The sequence below is a fragment of the Pteronotus mesoamericanus genome, unplaced genomic scaffold (genome assembly GCF_021234165.1).
Source record: "Pteronotus mesoamericanus isolate MK-2021 breed Mesoamerican mustached bat unplaced genomic scaffold, CSHL_Meso_final contig_32, whole genome shotgun sequence".
Classification (NCBI taxonomy): Eukaryota; Metazoa; Chordata; class Mammalia; order Chiroptera; family Mormoopidae; genus Pteronotus; species Pteronotus mesoamericanus.
Window position 1 is genome coordinate 1,985,872 of NW_026555134.1, and position 22,191 is coordinate 2,008,062.

General features: G+C 38.0%; 1 protein-coding gene across 1 annotated transcript in view; it reads right to left on the reverse strand.

Moving 5' to 3' along the window:
- The window catches only part of KIF13B (kinesin family member 13B), a 170,511-nt gene that overhangs the window by 77,045 nt on the left and 71,275 nt on the right, over window positions 1–22,191 (reverse strand). The window contains exons 10-13 of the mRNA XM_054576032.1: window positions 21,113–21,224; window positions 13,752–13,964; window positions 12,312–12,422; window positions 8,195–8,329 (exon numbers count right to left, since the gene is read on the reverse strand). Coding sequence (XP_054432007.1) covers window positions 8,195–8,329; window positions 12,312–12,422; window positions 13,752–13,964; window positions 21,113–21,224 — 571 coding nt within the window. The remainder of the gene's footprint in view (window positions 1–8,194; window positions 8,330–12,311; window positions 12,423–13,751; window positions 13,965–21,112; window positions 21,225–22,191) is intronic.

Sequence of the window (22,191 nt, forward strand, 5' to 3'; positions counted from 1 at the left end):
AAGTAGCCAGACAATACACAAATGAGTAAGTGTGGCTACTTTCCAATAAAACTTGATTAATGAGCACTCAAATTGTACTTCGTATCATTTTCATGTGCTCAAAATATTAAGATTCGTTTCCTTTTTTTCAACCATTTAAACAATGTAAAAACCATTCTTAGTTCCCAGGCCATATAAAAACCAGCAGGGCACTAGATTTGGCCGAGGCTGCTGACTGCTGACCACAGTGATCTCATCCAGTCCCATGAGCTTTAAATACTCTCTACATATAAATTAAATCACCAACCAGGAACTATAGACTTTGGTTGCATTATTTTCCTACCTCTACTTCCACTATCCTAGCCTCAGCCACCATCATTTCTTGCCTGTCCGGAAGATCTTGGATGTCTAAACACATTTCAAAGTGAAGGGGCCACAGCAGAGCTGTTGCTCACCCTCCAATTCCCCCACCACGGACCCAATGACTCTATTCCTTTCTCCAACAATAATGGTGCTACCACCACCCAGTTAGTCAACTAAGAAGCTTAAATGCTACCTTCAAGTCCTCTCTATCCCTTACAAGTCTGCCCCTAGCCCCATGTCAATCAGGAAATCTTACAGACCCCCCCTCCCAAACATGTTAGGAATCAGCTCATTTCTCCCTGCTTCTACCATCACATCCCAGTCTCTTGCCTGGGGAAACACAGGAGCTTCCTACTATTTTTTCACTTCTACTCCCTCCACGCCATCCACTCCCATCACAACAGCTGATCATGTGATCCCCCTATTTAAAACACTCTGTCTATGTCTTCCCTTTGAAGGTCTAATGAAGTCATATTCTTAACAGGTTTACAAAACACTCTGATCTGTGCCCCAGCCCCCACCCCATGCTAGGGGACCACCCCCTCCCTCTCCTGGAGCAACACCCAGCCACATGGGCCCTTTAGCTGTTCTTTGAGTACACTGGCTGTTTCTTCTGTGTGAAATGTTCTTCTGCGGGTCTTGATACTGGTAGTTTCTCACCAATTCCATCTCAGCTTTTATGGGCACATCCTCAAAGAGGTGTATCCTGAACTGACAATCAGAAATAGCCACCCCTTCACTCTCCTGTTTGCATTCCTGCCATAGCTCTGACTGTGTCAGAGATGACGTGGCTCTGTCATCTCCACAGCTAGCATGGAAACTCCATGGGAGCAGAGTTCCCCACTGTAATCCATGCACTTAACACACAAGGCCTGGCACTTAAAGGCATTATAAAATAATAAAAGAAAAAAAGAGAACCATCATTTCTCTTAGCTTTCTTTTCAGACTCAAAGGAAGATGATTCTCTCCTCTTCTTTACTGATAACACTTCTTACATTCTGGGTTCCAATTCTTCCCATCTCATCTGGGATCTCAATCTTATAAAAAGGTCTTTTGCCATTTAGTATTTTCACTTCCCCCTTTCTGGGCATTTCTTCTCTTAACAACACTACAGCGGTGTACCCAAGGAAAGAAAGAGCTGGGATCCAGAACTGCCCCATGGTATCCTGTCCAATTCTCAGGGTGGGTAGATAATACAGAGGACATTCCGGGCAGACGTCTACTGCTCAGTCACATACTTCCCTAACCTGGAGAATAGGGCTTGACCAGGTGTTAACTACAAATAATGCTTTTGTGACATTCAGTAGCAGAATCTATTCCATGCCTGTCTCCATTCCCCACTTAGGTTTCTTCTTCCCTTGGGGAAAAAAAATAAAAAGAGTCCAAAGAGAAAAAGGGCCCGAGATCACCAAAGAAAATAGCCCCAAAGCACTTGCCTTAGGCCATTTCTACATATAATCACTTTCCTCCTCCCATGAGAAATTAAGCCAGATTTCTAACTGTACCTTTGGAATCCTTTTTTGTCCTGGGATAGGAGAGGAGAAAAACCTTGAGCTATAGCCTAGGTTAAAGTTTGAGTGTAGAACCAGCTCCTTGTATCCCACCCCAAAATTGCAGACCAGTTCATTCCCAGTCTTTGTCCTTATTCTTGTTCTCTCTGCCTGAAATGTTCTCCTTCCTTGATGTAAATATGAAATAGCTTTCAACAACTACAGGGTCTGGCAGAAGTTAAGGCCTGCTTGGCTGTGGTTGGTAGGGTAATAATATGGATGAAATAATTTATAGTTTTAATTTGTATATTCCATGTCCAAATGTCATATGGTATGCTTGAGCATGATATTGTTATGTTACAGAATTACATGCTTATGATTTTGTAATAAAAGATTTTGTAATTAAAAAAAGGGTGTTATTTGTACTAGACCCTGTACTTCTAATTTCATCTTCTACTTACAGGTTTTGATATCAGCCAAGACTGACTTCTCCCTTCTCTGAACCCTGATAACACTTAGTACCTCAATTTACTATTGTGGATGAAAAAGCGGCTCTGTAATAAATCTGACCAAAAGTAACCTCACAGGGTGATCTGATCATAAAATTCCTAACTGGGCAGGTCATGGAGGGTAGTCTCCTTCCAGGCCTATAAAAATGTTTATCTTTGCCTGCAACAAGCCCTGTCCACTGTTTTTGTGAATCCAGGTTAACACAGCTTTGAAATGCCAGAGAAATCTTTTTTCCAGATCCCTCAGAGGGAGTCAGTAATCTTAACTATCTTGTACCTTGCTTTCTCCTGCCCTCATGTAATCTTCTTTCATTCCAAAAGTACAAAAGAAATTTCAAAACTATCACCCAGGGGAGCACTGGAGATCTTGCTTCCAAGCATGTCATCAGTTTGGCTCTAATAAACTCATAAAAATTCTCTACAGGTTTGGAGGTTTCTTAGGTCGACACTATCTATTTATTACATGAATGTTTCTTAGATAGCAACCTATACCGGACTCTTTTATCTTTTCCAACAAGGAGCACACTACACAATACCTGGTGGATGCTGTTGACAGGCTGAATTAAAATTTATCAGAGATAAAATAGTTAACTCAAACATGTAATTTCTAATTCAAACTCTAGAAAATTCTATTTTTCAACAACTATATTGAGCACCTATTTTGAGTTGAGTACTGAGCCACTATAGACAAAAGACAGACAAGGTCCCAATATAGAGCTTACACTATAAATGACAACTTAAATCTCTCATTTGAGTTTATAATCTATTCTAATCTGGATGATGAGTTGCTGGAATTTCAAATACTGGGTTCTAAAAGATCAACTCTGCCAGAGCCTTACTGTTTGATATTTAAACAAGTTAAACAATAAGCTTGTTTGATAGTTCCTACAATGTTCTAAACACTGCAATAAAAATATCAAAGAGGAAAAAAATTAATTTATCATAGGTTGATATAGCAGTTTATGAGTAACTAAATCAGTAACTAAATTCTGTGAAGGTGGAAGGTGATCATAATAACATAAAAGTTAATCAGGGATTGCTTTTCAGTCTCTACGTGATATATGGGTATAATGACTCTAAACCCCTCCCCCCCCTCAAAAAAAAAAAACTGGAATCATCTTCTGGACGGTCCAGGCTCACCCCGCCAGGTGAGTGTTCTAGGAGCCCATCTGCGTCAGTGCACCAGCTGGAGTTGTGAGAGGCTGCGTTCAGCTCCAGTGAATTTTTTCTTGAAGAGTCTTTCAACGCGTTTGCCCATTTCATGATGGGTGATTTACAAGCGCACCTGCCCACATCACGTTGAGTGTTCAGCAGTTTTTGACGAAAAACAGCATGACCCTCGTGCCCCACCCTCCCTATTCACCTCTTCCTGAACAACTTTTTTTTGTTTCCCCAGATGAAAAAAGTTCTCAAAGGGAAATGCTTTGCCAATGTGGAAGAGTTGAAATAAAAAATGGCAGAAGCACTAAAGGGCATCAAAATTGATGAGTTCAAAAACTGTTCTGAGCAGTAGAAAAAATGTCTCAATAGGTGTATTGCCTCAAATAGAAAGTACTTGGAAGGTGACTGAAGTTTAAACATATAAGAATACACAATTTTTTATAAGTAAATTCTGCTTCTCTGGGATCCCCGCTAGTATGCTAGCTTTAGGGAGCATTTGAGAGCTTGCTCCCTGGCACATGTTGTTAGTTTGGCTCAAATAAACTCATAAAAATTCTAAAATAAAATAAAAGAAATACTACTTTTAGAGTAAACTTTAATAAACACCTGCTAAATATGGTATTTAAAATACCATATTTAAAAATCTCAGAAACAGGCAAAAGATGGAAATGGCTTTTTAACCTTCCCACATATAAATTTAATTTCACTGGAGATGATCAGTTAACTATTCTATGAATTTACTGAGACCTTGCTTTCTTTATGAATTAACTATCTATGTGGCTCTTTTGAGAATGTCTCTTTGATCAACTGTCCTAAAAGGAGTGGGAAGGGAGTGGATGGATGGAGACAGACAGGACATACTCACTAGCAACACTTCACAGGGTGGTTTTTCCTATCCCGCAGTCGGGGAAAGCAGCATATTAGTAAGCCTGTGCAGTCCCTCAGCGTTACCAGTATTCTCAGACAATTTCTGAAGGTAAGCAAATGCCAGGGGCAATGAACAAAACAGTATTTGTTATTTTTATATCTAAATAATGAAAATTCTGTAAGAAAGAACTCCACCTTACTTAACAGAACCAAGCCTCTCAAGATAGCTTTTCTGGAATGGAGGTGGAGAAGAAAGGAAAGGTATCTGTATTTTACAAATTCAAATACTACACTTGATGAGCCACACTGCTGCCATCCAAGAGTTCCTAACAGACCACAGCTGTGTCTTATCCAGCTTGGGTCCCTTGAAGCCTGGCCCACAGCTCCATAAACATTGATTGGCGGCTGCCCCTGCCATTCTGATCGCCTCAACTGGTGACTGGGAACACTGGTTAAGATAACAGCATGCAGTTTACCTTCAGTGGGAGCTATGCCACGGGGTCGACACGTGCTTTGAAGCTGCTACCGAATCACTGATACAAATCCTTATCGAGTATGTACAAGTATAAAATCCCCAAATCCTTCAGAGTCACCCTTGCTTTCCCAGCTACTTGTGTGTATGGTTTCAGGTGGACACTGGACTTTTGGGGTGATCCCTTCATAAACTGTATAAATGTCTAATCACCATCTTGTCACCTGAAACTAATATAATATTGCATGTGAACTAAAATTGAAAATTAAAAAATTATTTTAAAAATACCCGCCTTGTGAAGAGAGTAGACCCAGAATTGTAGAAGCAAAATAACCTTCCTGAAAAGTTAGGCTGATGATTCAGAGGATGGAATCAATCATATTATGATACCATTTCTGTAGTTAAAAAATATGTATCCATATAAATCCATACGTATATGTATAGGAATAGAACCAGAGGATACAAATAAAAATACCAAATATTAATTGTGATCATCTCTGTGTTTGAATTTGGATTTAACTTCCCACCCCCTTCTTTTTCTAATGTTTTTATAGAATATTTTAGGGGGAAAAAAGCGTCTTACTACCATAGTGTTTTTGAGGTGAGGGCAGCAGCTCTTTCTTCTGGAAGCCCGGCTCACGCTGAGATAAATCTCCAGGTTTACCTCACAGCTCCTGGCTGACTCGCTTTGCACGAGAGCAGGACCATAAAAATAATTGTGCAAGGAGATCTTAATAATCAGTGGGGAAAACTGCAATTATTCTGTGACCTTTAAAAATGTCTGTAAAAAATTAAGGATTCTCTTATTGTTATAATGTAGAAGAAGATGAAAAATTGTAACATATTTATTTAGTATGCTGTAATTTAGAACATTAGAGACACTGAAACTTAAAGCATTTAATTTCTTTGTAAAAACTTATCCAAGTCTGAACAGTGCTTGCCATCTTTTCTACACGCATACTACGGAATGAGCTTATTTTCTATGCCTTGGCAAACTGCTGTACTCCCTTCTAAGCTTCTATCATTTTATCCCTTGTGCTTTCAGTGCTGCAAAATATCTACAGGAGTTCCTTATCTAAGTGTTGCCTGGCGTCACTCCCTTGAGACATCTTCACCTTATCATCACAACCGCTTTCATTGTTTACCTCCATAAATTCACCTTCGCTATGCTCCTCTGGCTGCAAAAGCTAGAATTTTATGAATGGCAGCAGTGTCAACATTATTTACTAAATCAGGGGGCTAGAATTTGTATATATTAGAACTATGTAAAGCAAGGACTGCCTACACATGCAAATAAATTGCAAAATTATCTTGTGAGTTATGATCTGTCCACGGTTTGCCCACCAAACCTTACCTCTGCCAGTTCTGGACAGAACAAATAAATGGAGGATTCTGTTCTGGATGAGAAACATACAACTTGGAACTAGAAAGAACATTACAGATATTTTAATCTAGTGCCCTCATTTTACAGATGGGGTGCCAAAAGTCACCCAGAGATGTGAGGTCATCTACCCAGCATCTCAACTGACTTGAGAATCTGAAAGCAAAAAATACAAAATGCTCAGCCTCCGAATTCCTCTGTTCCACATCATAATATAGTTTTACAGAAGCAAAAGCTGTTCTTGCACTGAGACCATCCTCTTGACTGTGCTTGGTCATGAATATACTCTTGTCGTGGGGTAGCCGGGACAGTGAGGAAATCAACACTGCCTTAAATTCTGCCAGAACAGGGTTGACCACACAGTCTGAAACAGAATCCCAACACCTCCTCACAAGATGACCAGAAATATTTTGAATACTCTCTAAAAGTCTTTAAATAGTTTCTTTGTTTAACTTTTTAGTTAAGGAACAGATATGAGTCAGGTTTTCTCTTGTTGAGTGTCTGTGTTTGTGTGTTCCGACTGGAAATTTACCACATCAGAAAGAGAAGGAATGCAGAGTTCTGAGAAACAAAAAGAGCAGAATATTTAAGTCCTATTCAAGTACTGCATCTTTCTTAAAACATGTGAATATCTACCGCTGAAATTCTAACACAAAATGCTGCCAACATTGTCTAGAAGCACATTAAGTAATGCAATAATACATATTTTTTCAATAGACAAGAATGATGTACATAAGGTACCCTAAAGAATATCAAATGTGAAAATGGTATATGGAATATTTTATATTTGTATAGTGCTTCTGTTTATACAGTGCTTCTATACATACAATCTCATTTAATCCTAACCAGAGCTCTGTGAGGTAGCCCAACTTCCATTTATAGAGGAAGCATCTGCAGAGAAGGGCAAAGGACTTGGGATTGAACATCTGTTAAATAGTGATAAGGACTGGAAACACAGGGCAACCCTCTCCTACTCACCGTACTTGAGAATGCAGGTGACTGTAAGTATCAAAAGACATGACTTAACTCACAGTGTAATAAAACATGGTATTCAAAACACACCCAGCAATTATGCCAGATACCTTTGATAAACCCTGGGAAACTAGCCAATGGGTCATGAATTCTTTAATCTCTTTAGAAATGAAACAACACAATTCTCTAATTTTAAAGCAGTTTCCAACTTTATCAGCTCATTATCTTTACTTTCCTAGCCACCTTAATTAAACCCACATATATTGAGGGGGAAAAATTTTCCTCATATTATTTATTAACCTCCTTTTAAAATCATTTGTCCATTATATAATTCATTTATGCTCTGGGCATATATATCCTCGTAATTTATGTAGTATCAGGATCTATAAATTTGTCTATTGTCTTCCTATATCCTACTATTTATCACTTTCAATGTGTATCAGTATTTGCTGTTTTCCTTTTCCACACTCTCACCCTCCCAATCTTTTTTTATAATTTGATAATCCAGATTTTTTAGTTTTCCTAAGAGTTAATGGAAATACAAATTTTACATCAAGTGATCCTATGAATATAACTGTCTTAAAACATTTCCCCTTATGAGCTAACAAACCACATACAAAAAGGCATGCTTCATATAAACCATAAAAGCTTTCATCTACTAATGAGTCAGTTTTAACAGTCATTTCTTAAGCTTTAAAGTTATCTACTTAATCTGGTATAAATCACATGAAACAATAGTAGTTAAGCTACTTGATTTGTTAGAAATAATACCAGAATATCTTTTTTTAATATTACAAGGTTGAATGACATCACTCAATAACTAAAAAGAAAAACTATTCCAGAAACCCAAGGTTTTTCTATACTTAAGCTTATTCAAATAAAAACAATTGGCTAATTCATTATTTTGAATAAGCGTGGTTCTCCAAGTTTAAAAAAAAAAATTGTTGTGAATCACTGTTCTATTTCATGGCAGGAAATACAGCAAAGCCAATTACTTCACCTTTAAATAGTAAACCAGAAGTTCATTCAAAGCAGGATCAGCATTCAGATTAACAAGGAAACATTTATCATCCCCAACTTTAATTCCAGAAGATTGAAGTGATATTCCAAGACTTTCAAGTTGTTTCTGCCGTTCCTGTAAATGGATTAGAGAAATATTAACTCCACAGCTATTGACATAGTGAGAAATAGTTCTTACGTTAGAGTAATTATTGAATAACTTTATAATTCAAATATTTTAGCTTGGGACATGGTGTTATAGATTACTATGTTTTTTCTCTTTCTGAACCATATAATGTTATTTTGTTAATTAAAATTTTTTTTGAAAAATAAAGCCATTACAAATAACAACCAAGTAAACTACTGAGCTCTCAATTTTCATTCTTGAAAATATCTAACATCTTGAATTCATCTTTCCCATTTAATTCTCTACATATGAGCAAATGTACATTTGTTTTACTCAACTGTAGTGTTTTTAAAAAGCCAAGTTTTCAATACACTCTCCTGTGATACCTCAGTGACTACACAGCAAGGATAAAAGCCCAACTCCCTGAGCAAAGTCCACCAGGCCCTTCGATCTGACCCATCCAACTTATTCCCACCTTCACATCCTGTCACTCCTACTTTCAAAGCCTGTCCTACAGTTACATGGAACATCTTCCAGGCCCCTGAAAGCATCAGGAATGCTCTCTTTAACTTAAGAGACTGTACACCTGTACCTTCTAGCTGGAGCATACTTGTTTTCACACTTGGTCACTGTTCATTTGCCCACTTCTCCATGGGGGCCTGAATCACATGTATCCACTGTGTCTTCCCAGCACAATGCATAACACACAGTGAGCTCTCAAAACGTTGGTCTTACAAATTTACCAAAATAAAACTTGCATATGCATTCAAGTACTATTTTCATAAGGATATGAGCCTTTCTTTTGCTGTGCCTCCAGTCTCTGAGTCCACACAATACATGAATGTATGTGTATGGGGGATACATACGAATCCTGCAGCCGATGCTCTATATTTTAGGTATATGGATTGAACTATTATAAATAACAAGTAGTAATGACCTTTGAACTTTGAATAGTATATGAATTGAACTATTATAAATAACAAGTAATAAAGCCACCAAGGACCTTTGATTCTGAAGACAAAACATTCTAAGTCATTTAACTAGGGCTACACAATACATTTGTAGTACAATTAAATTACAGCCTTAAAATTGTGCTCTTTCTAGGGACACCACCCTAATTTACATGGCCACTGCAGCCTGGTGAATCCATTTCACCTAGAAGCATACTACACAAAAGTAGGGGCATTTTGGTTCTGGGTACTTGAATCAAGACTCTCTTCCAACAAAAAACACTACTGAATTCTTTCAGAAGTTTTGACTTAGCAGGAGACATTAGAGTGTTCAGCATCATCATGTTCTTACAATGAGGAAAGCAATTCTGACATATCTTGTGTAGTCCTTTCTGAGGGAAATATATTTCACATAGAAATTTTGGTAGGTAATTAAAGAATTATTCCAATAACATAAAGAAACATTTCTCTATAAAAATATCTCTTTTTAAACAAACTAGTCCACAAACTAATACTAAGTGGAAAATGCAGAATATAAATTAGTATATCAATTTATGCACTGAAAAAACGTAGAAGAAAGTACACAGATATTAACCACAGTTCCTTCTGGATGATTGGATCCCAGTTAATTTAAATTTTTTTCATCATAATCTTTCTATATTTTTCTGTAAGTAAATACTATTTTTGTAATAGTATAGTTTCTTTCACTTATACTCTTAGTATGACTCCATAAATTCTCACCATGGCATTAAATAAAAGACTTAAAGTGGCAAACAGGTTTTGCCCAAGGACACAACTGCTGACTCTGATTATGTCCAGGTTTTGATTTCACGTGTGAATTTTTTAATGAGAATAAAAAAAAATTAAAATAAGAGACTGTTTCATATCACAGATAAATCACTGGGCTTAGAAATTAGTCAACTTGAGTTCTGTTTGTTTACTCAAAAATGTATTGAGCACACATTTGAAAAGCAAAAAGATAAGGCCTTTTTTTCTTGAGAATCTTAAGTACCCATTAGGTAATAAAACTGTACAAAATAAAACAAAACAAAACTCTGAACAACAGTAGAGAATTGCATGACTTAAAGGTCAAAAGGGCATAGACAGTTGCCACAGAATTCAATGGCAGGGACGACCTATGGGAGCTGGCCTACTGGATGAAGACGCTACAGAGCACAGAGGACTTCTGGAGAGCCTGGTGGCCTGGAGGAGACATGGGAAAAGTCCTTCAAAAAAGGAGTCTATTTAACTTAGTTGACCCAGATGTTCTCAAAGTCATCTGACCATGGGCCATTTTTATCCCAGAAGACTTTATTAACAATTTCTGGCTATAATGCCAGAAATACGTTTTGGGGAATGCAAGTCAATTTTGGAAAGAGGTCAATAATCAACAGATCTAGTGAGAGGGGAGAAGCAAGTTCAGCGGCACTGAGGTCTGTGGGCTTGGAAAGATAAGGTGTTGGATGAATCCAGGCATCATTCCCAAAAGGGACATCTGAGAGGGGGCAAGAGCAGTTAGGAAAGGAAAGATCCCAAAGGTAAGGTTCACTGACATAGCGATCTCACTGAGACCTACCTTGCTTTGCATTAGCAAAGCAATCCAAGTACAAGAGCACTTCCAAGTCAATGTTTTACTTTTGGACAGGTCTAAAAGGCTCACATAAATTAGTTCCCAATTGAACAATCATTAGAATGACAATTTATGAAAAACAAAAGTGAAATATTTAAAGAGAAATAAAGTTTATACACTGGTGTATTCTCTCTTCTCTGTAATTTGAGGGATAGGCTTTAAAATAACCCAATGCGGTGATGTAAGTAAAATAAGACTAGTCATGTATTGATCTTTGGTGAAACTGGGCGATGGGTCCATGGGGATTTATTATACTCCTATCAGTTTTGAAATTGATTATAACAAAAAAAAGTTTTAAAATTGACTTAAATCTTAATCTGTTCTACTATAACACCCACTTCATGCTACACAATAGTCCTAGTGTCCTACAACCTGTGATGTATAGACTGGTTCTGGACAGCACATTTAAAGATGGAATCTACTGGGTGGAAAAAGAAGTAGCAAGTTCAGCATATTTGCTAATACAGGGAACAGCTGAAAACACTATAATTTTTAACTTTAGAAAAAGAGGGAAAGAGGCAGAGGTGACTTTAACTATTTGGGTAATAACAGTCTCCTGGGCTGTTGGGAGAATTAAATAAAATACTGCACTTAACAGTGCTTAGCACAGGCCCCAACACAAATGTATAGCCAATAAATTTTGGCTATTCTTATTGTTAGTTGCTACATATAATTGGGACACTTTTTCTCGTAGTTTTGGAAGAACAAACTAAGGCCAATGAGCAGAAATAAAAGAATAAAAGACTTTTATTAAATAGCTACAATTAGAGTTGTCCAATCGTAAAAAAACAGCTCAAAGGGGTACTGAGCTACACATTATCATGCATAGTTTTAGAACAGAGGTCGAATGAACCACCTAACAGGAAAGCCACAGTGGAAGTCTTTTGTGTCTGAGCTGGACATTTTAGGGATTTCTCCAAATGTTAATGTTCCCACCCTAACATTTCACAACTCTTACCTATATTAAGTGTTCTAAAAAATGAGAGACAGTTACCTCAGACTTAGGAATTTCATATTACTTTTAATGAGTTGTCATATGGAAACATAAATCTTATAGCCTAATATCTACTACTAATAATTTTGTGGTTTGTGTAAGTTTCCTTGGGTCTACAAAGCACTTAATAGAATTGGATGTTCACAGCTGGGGATATAAAGCAGCTATTTCATTAAAAACTTTTTTTATGACCCTAAAAATTATTTATTACATAATGAACAATTAATTATAATTATGTCTTTTTTTTTATCCTTCCCATAAACTTCATAAAGTATAAACTCTTGGCTATAGATTCTTACTAATGGTGCTAGACTTGCCATCTTCAAAGCAAAAAATCAAAAAGAGCCAGAAGTGCTGCCTGAGCTGCCTTGCACAAACAGCCATGAGGTTTCTCTCTTTAGATCAGGAAACACGAACCTGAGCAATCTCCTCAGTCGTCCTTAATTTCTCCTCCCAGGTCACAGTCATTTCCTGGATTAGCTTCTCTGATTCTTCCAGCCGTTCTTTTAGTTCTGGAGATTTCATTGCCTATAAGCAAAATGTTTATTTCATGAACTGTCTGTACAATGCACTGAAAAAAGGACTAGATACATCCAGAAAAACAAAAGTAACAATCTGTCTCCTCTCAATGAAGCCTCTGATCTTCCTGAGACATAGCTGACTGCCACTGACCCCAGCAATCCCACTGTGTGGGTCCCACAAACAAACCCAAGGATCCTAGATGCGTTTGAAAGGAAGGCAAATTTTTTTCTTTTGATAGTTCAAGTTATCAAGGGCTTATTTTTAAAATTCCAATCAGTCATATATCTAAAGTCATACATAATTCATTCTAGTCTTTACTGATGACTTCAGGTATTTTATTCAAGTATATACAGACTAAAATTGTATGAGTTGCAAACTAGATGGTGTTATTAATATCAAGAACACAGAAAAAATTTAAAAGGCTCTTGATGAACTTTAAAATTATTACTATAAAAACAAGGTAAAATTCAACAGGCAAAAATATGATCAGGATAATTGTTTTGACCATGTATTTTACGAAATGACTACCATAAAATGGGGTGTGACAAAGAAGAGGGCTTTGGTCCCAGCCCCAGGACAGACTCCCGCAGCACTGGGAAACTGCGGGAACAGAGAGGCTAATGAAAGTAGGCATCATGACTCTGGTATTTTATTCCTCTTTTGACAAGGCTGAGCATTCAGTTGTAGGTGAGAACTGTGTACGCTCCAAATTCAGTAATGGAGCATAAATACCACAACAGAATATTCAAATAATAGTGGAAATAGAGTACCAATAAATAGATGGGCTATAAAATATATTTTCTAAAAAATTAACCCACAACATGGAAAAACTAGATTATTAAGTTGTGAAAGACCTCCTTAAGATTTCCATTCTGACTTCAAGCAGTGAACAAATGATAACAACAAAAATCTATTTGAAGAAAAAAAAAAATCTATTTGATTCCTCTTCCAATTAGCCTGTACCCACTCTTCACCATTTTTTGCACTAAAAATACATTATATACATTTTTTCAGGCTTCTTTTTTACTCTCCCTTCTTCTATTACATCTCTTCTCTCTTGTCTTCTGCCTATACTGTGGAATAAAACATTCTCTCAATTCCTTTTATTCTTTCCTCCATTCAACTCTTTTAACACCCGTAAAAACTCTAAATTCCAATCAAGACAATCTGCCTTCCTTTACTTATTACTCATCTCAAATTTCTCTTTCTACAGGATATTTAAAAATTTTAAGTAAATGACTCATCACTTATGGCTAAAGGGGCAGAATATTCAAGTTCTAGCTTTACTAGATTTTCCTAGACCCATAAAGCATCACTGAGCTGTGCCTTTTATACCTCTGCTTTGGTTAGCTGCTCCCGGAGTTTCTCTACTTCTTCCCGTAGATCCCGGATAATTCGTGCGTTAGGGTCCTCATTCACCACGGCGTGGTTCACGATGTTCTTGGCGCGATCTGCATACCGCAGAGTTGAAAGGGTTTCGTCATAGTTATCAGCTGCTGGACTCACAGTAGCTACCATGGCTGTCTTGCTGTTACCCCCAAGACTGTCCTATAGAAAGAGAAATTGAGCAGCATTTTAGAGTTGGTAGAAAACATTCTATGAGAAAGCAGAAGTCAGAAATGATAAGACAACATCCCAATGTCAAACATATTTAAGGACAAGGCCGGGACTAAAGTACAAGTACACTGACTCCCTGTCCCATGTGTTTTCTTCTCTGCCAAGCTACTTTTCTGCAAAAGGGAATTTTGGTTTTGAAAAAGGACAGAGAAATACACTAAAGTCTATATTTATTTTAGTTTAATAAAATTTAATTTTAAGACAATTTGTTCTCCTTTAACAGACAACACAATACCATGTAAGTCAGCAGACTACTCAGAATAAAGAAGAATAATTTCTTAAATGCCTACAAAATCTTCCCTAGAGGAACTGAACAATTGTGATATTATTTACCTGATCAAAGAATGATTACCTATAATCTACTCCATAACACCATGTACTTGGAATCTCTGAGAAGCCTAAATAATGGCCCAGAAAGTGTTGTTGTTACAAGCAATCAAGCACCTTATAAATTTTTTAAAAACATACCTGTACCATAAAAAGGTACAATTACAGTCTTATAAAATAAAAGCTAAATTGAAGGTATTTTCATTTTATTTCCTCTGACACCACTTCAAAACCACTAAAATAGGTTTCATGTTCTACACAACCACTTTTACAGTCTAGTCAAGGATGCTGAACAGATGTTACTCATCTTCATCACACTGGGACTGAAAAGTAGAGTGCAATGGGCTTTAGCACGGGCTCCAACAAGTTCAAAATGCTACTGTCACTTGAGAATATTAAAATTAACTAAATACAACTCCGAATTACAAAACTAGACTTGGGAAATCAATCCACTCCTCTCACCACCTCTCCACACAATGCCGCGGCAGGCCGCCTCCAAGATGGCCCCGATGACTTCCACCTCCTGGCAGTAACACCCCCGTATCACTCCCCTCCCTTGAGTGTGGGCAGAGCTTGCATATTTGCATCTAAGAAACAATACAGCAGAAGTGATGGCACGTCACTTCTGATTATGGAAAGACTGTGGCTCTGTCAAGGGTGTCTTCCCTCACCACTGCCATGAGGTGAGGTGGTCCTCTGAAGGCACCACAGGAGGGAGTGTGAAAACACAGCTTCTGAAGCCTGCCACCCACTGCTTAGGTGAGCGGCTCCAACCCTAGTCAAGCCTCGTGATAACTGCAGCCCCCGGTGACACTTTGATCACAGCCAGGTGAGAGCCACCAGCCAGAACCACTTTTAGGCCACACCTAGAATGCTGAGCCATAGCGACTGTGGGATAACAAGTGACTGTTGTTTCAACCAGTTAGGGTTTAGGGCTACTCTGTTACACAGCAACAGATAACTTCTTATGCACTAATATATCATCCCAGGATCACAAGAATTAGCCAAAATAGACTCAGTCCCTCTTTCAGTAACAGAATATCGCAGAACATAGTCTCAAGATGAGAGAGGATATTGAGAAAGGCCAGTAAGCCAACATTACCTTTGGACAGCATTAACCAACATAAAATTTTTACTTTTGAAGATATAAAGTTTTTCCAATACCAATATATCTAAAATCTGTTCAAGCAATCTGTGATTCACACAATCTTTGTGCATAGACTTTACTTAGTCTGCAGCCTTTGGTGAATTGGATTATTAGTACCCCATTTTACCAATGAAAAAACAGAGGTTCGTTCTGACAAAGAAGGTTAAATACTCTGCCTAAAGATCCAGAATGTGCAAATTGAACAATATTCTAGTCCCATCGTACTCTGCCTCCCAGTCCAACGGATTCCCACTCCCCACGGCTACCCACAGCAACATGGTAACAACAAAACACTTGGCAATGGACAGAGTTCGGATCTGAGGAGTAAGTAAAGTGACCTGACTAGTGCCAGAAACAAAATAATTCCTTAAGTATTCTTAACAGTTCAATATAATCACAGACAATATGTCCACTTACTCATCCATTACTAAAAAACTGGTTTTCCACAGACAACATGGCTAAGATCATTTTATCTTTGAAGGAAACGAAGTTCAACGCAAGGAAGGAATATAAGTAATCTGGGCTTTAGGAAGCAAAAGCGATTTCTGTGAAGCCTGTATGAGTGTGTGCTTCACTCTTCACTTGTAGATGCTGACCTCGCATTGTTGGTGCCCAGCTTTGGCTGGCAACTTCCAGAAAAATGTCAAGAAGAATCCCATGCACATTAATGAAATTCCAATGCCGTACATAAAGATCACAGGAATTACGTCTCAAATGGCAACTCAGTGCACAAGCAGCACCATGGTGGTGCGCTCGCTGGTGTGCTGCCCTTGGAGAACCACAGTGTTCTATGAGCCCACATGAACAGCAAATGCTACTGGGTAAAAGGAATGTGTAACAATAGTGGCAAAGGAGAAAAGCATGCACATTGTGCTTCAATTTGTGCTGAGAAAAGGAAACCTGGCAAACAACAGATCCTTGATATTTTAAAAGCCCTTGTGCCTGAGCGACAACAATATGCCTATATTCAAAAATGGCCTTAGGCCATTAGCAAAAAGGAAATGGCAACAAAAGAACTGGCACTTACTCAAGGAGAAAGTATAAAGCTTCTTGTTTACTCTTTAATTGTTTAATTAGGCAAATCAGCTGAGCTTTGTTTCCAACGTAGCAACTGCAAATTAAATGGACTTAGGAAAGAAATTTAATTTTGGAAGTCAGAACTGTTTAAAGCTGAAAGAACTCTTTCAAGTCATTTAATCAAATTATTTCATTTTACAGAAGAGAAATTAGGACCCAGGAAGACTGACAGACTTACCAAAGGTCATAATGCTAGCTCAGAGCAGAGCTGAAATATCCATTCATTCATCTCTTCATGGAGTTTACCATAGATGCTGGTGAGCAAACACTATATGATAAGAACTAAAGTGGGGATAAATACAATATGGTCTCAGGAAACATAGAAAGAGCAGAAAGCCCAATCTTGAAAGGTTAGGAAAGGTTCCCCAAGAAAGTGGCATTTGAGACCTTGAGATGAATAAGCATCACCCAGGTAAAAGGGAGGGAGAGCAGTGTAGGAGGAAATTGAAGAGAGGGGGAAGAATGTTCCAGAGTAAGAGCAAAGTCCTAGAAGTCACTTAACTAGAATTGATAATATCAAGAGCAGAAGATGAATAATGAGAAGTAGGGAGTGGTCAGATGATGAAGGGCCTAGTGACAAGTCATTAAAGAATTTGGACTTTATTTTAAGGGCTTCTGGAGAATTATTAAAGAGATTTAAGTTTAATAAGAGTATTAATTTAGAAAGAAATTGCAACCTCACTGTAAAGAACAAAATGGACTAAGAAAGCTTGACAGACGCCCTGGCTGCTGTGGCTCAGTGGATTGAGTGCCAGCTTCTGAACCAAAAGGTTGCCAGTTCGATTCCCAGTTAGAGCACATGCCTGGGTTGGGGGGTCAGGTCCCCAGCTGGGGGTATGCGAGAGGTAACAAATCGATGTTTCTCTTGCACATTAATGTTACTCTTTCTCTCTCTCCCTTCCTTACCCTCTCTCTAAAAGTAAATAAAATCTTTTTAAAAAGAAAGAATGGAAGCTTGAGGGAGAGGTTTAGATTGTCCAAGCAAGAGGCAGGGTCACCTTCATTATGTAAGGGGCAATAAGAATGGGAAAAAGTGGATAAATTCAAAAGATAATCATCACTGGAATGTTACAGACACTCGGTTCTTCTTACCAACACACAGTAAGAATTGCAGGTCGGCAAGCCTACGAAGCATGCAAGCAAAGTTTATCAGTGCTAAGTTCTAATGGGAGAGCAAAAGCAAAGGTGGCAAAAGCGGGGCAGCAAGAGGCCAGGTGGCCACAAAGGGCCAAGAGGCTGAGAGAGTCCTTTGTTCTGAGGATGTATATAGTTGGCAGGATGCGGGTGAGGGAGTTACATATTGATTGACAGGTAAAGGTGGTGCCAGCTCTCTCGGGGAGACATGACTATCACCCAAACATAGGTATGGGTGGGGGTCTGCTGGCCCAAATCCTTATCTTGCTCCAGAGTCTATTTGTTCATTTTGCATACGTGACAGGGGGCAGGCAATTAACCAAAGTTGTTTTATGGGCTTTTCTTTGAGCGCTGTAGGCTTTCCAGGCTTTGACAAGAGTACACAGTCTCAAGGTTTTCCTTTTCCCACCTAATGGAGATGATACACACAGGCTTTCAAGGGCTCCCCCGCTACTGCACCGTCATAGTCTCACTGGACCAGGCTCAGAACTACTGGGTCGTCTTCCTTTGCTTTTAGCCTCCTGTATTCAGTTCTCTGTTAGACTGCAATGGTGGGGAGCCTTTATTTCCCTGCTGGCTACTTACTCCTAGCTGCCACAGTAACAGAGCATTTGTTACCAGAAATGACTTGACTCTTAGAGATCCATATTTAGAAGGTTACACAGAGATGCCAAAATCCTCCTAATACAAAATGGTTCTCCACTGACTGCTTACCAAATGAGACAGCAAGCACTCTACTGTCCCTGAGAGAAGAGCACTCACATCTATGCTGGACCAAGTGTATCAAAGTTTCTCCAACTCTCAGGTGTTATAAACATCAAGAGCACTACATAACTATAATGCAAATACAAAGCAAAAAACTTATAAAATATTGCAAACCTTATAAACGATGAGCAAGTTTATGAGTTTAATAAAAGTTACTTTGGCAAATACCAGGATCATACTAGGTCAAACAAGGGTCTGGGAAAGTTAGACTAATTAAGAATTAAAGAAGGAAAAACTAATAGGAACATAAAAGCCACTTCAAAGGAGGATGATTTGCATAACAATGGGTTAAACAGCTTGGGAGAAAGCTGTTTAAACCCCAAAATACATTTTGCAAAAATGCCCCTACTTAAGATCTTGCTGCAAAAGTCAAACAAAATAAAGGTCACAGAGATTTTAAGAAAAAAAAAAAAAAGACAAAAATCAAGAAAAGTATTCCTTTCTTTAGCCTGATAATTAACACACAGAAGCAACAATTTTAACCTAATTTTACTAAACACAAGATAAAGTGAGCTTTTTAAGAAAGTGTTTTGTTTTATTCAAGTATTTCCAATCATTTCTATCAATGCTTGGTAATAGTCAAGTGCTTCTTCTAATCAAAAGAAACCTTTGATAACCTTTTGTCTAGGCAAAAGAAGATGGGTGGCGAAGCTCTGGATTCCAGCCTTGTTTCTGTCTCTACTGCCTCATCTGTACTCTAGGAACACCACCATTTACCTTCCTGGAGTAACCCAGACAATGGACATGAAGCACTTAGCATGGTACCTGTTCTCCTGAAACAAGCTTTCCTGGCCTTCAGCCTATGAAATGGCCACTGAAGAAACACCTAGGCCATTTTAACTGTATCAGCTAACAGAAGATATTTCTTATTGTTTATTTAAATGGACTGAAGTATCAACACAAACAACAGGACAATGAATATTCTGTCTTTAAAATCAGGCACATCCAGGGAATGATCATGAGTAATCAGGAAATGTTTCTGTGGAATGTTTGAGGAAGAAATAGGATCTTATTGAGATTTCTTATGGAAGTTAAACAAATGAGATTGCAAGGTTAATATTAACTCATGAAGGTAAGTACAATTACCTCCTTAGTAGTGAAATGTTTTGTAACATCTCTTTAACTCAAGGCTTATTCAAAAGTGGGTGAAAGAGATGAAGGGATTAATTAGTACAAATTAGTAATTACAAAATAGTCGTGGAGAAGTACAGCACAGCATAGAGAATAGAGTCAATAATATTGCGATGACTATATATGGTGTCAGGTAGGTACTGGAAATGTTGGGGGGAGCACTCTGTAAAGCATATGACTGTCTGACCACTATGCTGTGCACCAGAAACTAATACAAAATAATATGGATATAAACTGTAATTGAAAAATAAAATTTAAAGTCCTTCTTTAAAAAATTTGTGTATTCTTTTGTTTTGAATGTCAATTTTACTGCATTTTGCCAAAGGAAGTACCATACCTGATTTTCTACTGTGGCAAATTACACTTAATAAATCATGTTCAGATGGTGTGCGGAGTTTTAGAAAGTAAACTTGAATACCAGAAACCCTTTAAGAGAGTGTGGAAACTAGAAGAAAATCCTACTCCCTTTACAAACACAGTTCTCTAAATTTGTCATGGACTAAGTCAAAACTGTATCCTCCACTAAGCTACTTGGGGACCTATGTTTAACCCATCTTTATATTCTCAAACCCTGGCACAGTGAGTAACAGGTGTTCAATATATAAGTCTTGATCAATGAGAAATAAGTTATCACAAGACTTAACAAGGTTCATGAAATTATTTCTCTGTTTTAAAAAAAACTATAAAAAAGAGTAGTAAAAAAATATTTTGTTCCAGGTTGGCCACTCTATAAGGAGTTAAACTGTCCCTAGATTTTATACCCCTAACTCCCAGGCCAATACCCAGTTCGCCAAGATTAAAGGAAACCTGGAAATAGTCTCTCTTCTCCCCAAACTCCTATTACAAGTCATTCCTCTGTCTCCTATGGGATCACTAACTCATGCTGTAATAGTTTATGTAAATATCGTATCTCCCTTGCTAGACTCTAAACTGGAGGGAAAAAGTGTTTTACACTCCTTTATGTTTTCCTCAGCACTTCATACAGTTTATTTTTCTTTCTCATTTCCATTTTGCTCATTAACATCGAATCAGCTAATGAATGACTATGTGACCTACTGTATACTCTTGAACAACACCTTTAAAAAGCTGAAAGCAAATTAAAATGATCTGAGTAGTTTTGAAGTTAAACAGAAATACAAGGTCCAAAATGCCAGTCAAACAAAAGGAGCCCGCGAGAAAGACAAGCAGTCCAGCTGAATCTGTAAGATAGTGGAAACTCCTTTTTTATGACTCACTTGCCTATCAGATTAGTACCAGGCCTCTCTTCTATTCCCCAAATCTCAGAGCCAGTGTGCCCCAAACTCCCACTGCGTCCAGATTCTGCTGAATCAGGAAGAAACCTGTGCTTAATCAATTATAATTATGATCTAAGAGCCTAATGATTATAAATCTGTACAGTGATAGATGAAATGATAACTGAAAAGGAGTAATATTCTTCTCTTTATTCTTCCTATTACCATCCACCAAGAATAGACCAGGAAGGAAAAAAATAACTTACTTTGAGCAGCCACGTGAGAACTGAGTCACGATATGGAACAAATTTATTCTTGTTTTTGCCAGCACTCTGATCTGCTAAGGCTGAGATAACCAGACCGAGGGTTGTGAGAGACCTGTATGTGCAACAAATGATAATAATCATAAAACACTGAGTAGATCAAGTGTCACGTTTCAGCACAAAGACTGAACATCGAGATGCCTTTGAACCAACATGAAAATGGCACTGCTGTCAGCACTTAGTCGCTCCATTTACAAATACATAAATTCTAAAAGCTGCTATCCGTCTTATGCTACTGTAAGCAATAAACTTGCTTAGCACAGTTTTTTTTTAATAAATAAAAATGTAAGCCATAAACCTTCAGGTCAAGATAATGACAAAAATATCACATAACTTTAAGAAAAAAAGCCACAAATATAATACAAGTAATTATACGCAAAAATTTTATGTCTATATATATAATTGCATATATATAATCATCCAATAATGACATAGAATCTGCATGATGTTGTCCTATAATCTCTGGTTGGTCTGCTGTTCACTGGTGACTCCTTATCTCACTATGTGTCCTTCTGGGAGCCACACAGATAGAAAAGAATCCTGCCCACAGGAGCTAACAATTCAGCCTGAGGTATAAAATATAACCATATGAGAGAACTGGTGAATAAAACATTCCTTCATAAAGCCCAACCTCTTGGCATAAATAAGCACCACAGCAGTCATAAAAGGGAAAGCCAGATGCAGCTGGTACTCATGCTATTGTTTGTTCAGACAGTGACACGCAGGTTCAGAAAGGCAGACTGATTATCTTTATTATTTCTATAGCTTAGACCAGCAGCTCCCAACTGGAGGTGACTGTGCCCCCTCAGGGAGCAGAGCTGGCACTGTCTGGAGATAAATCTGGGTCATCACCACTGAGGGCGAGGGGAGAGAGGTAGTAGATACTACCGCCACCTAGTGGGTAGTGGCCAGGGGTGCCACTAAACACCCTAGAATACATAGGATCCAGGGATGAAGAATCGTCAGGCCCCAAATTTCAAGAAGGCAGCTCTTGAGAAACCTCTGACTGGACTGAGAACGTA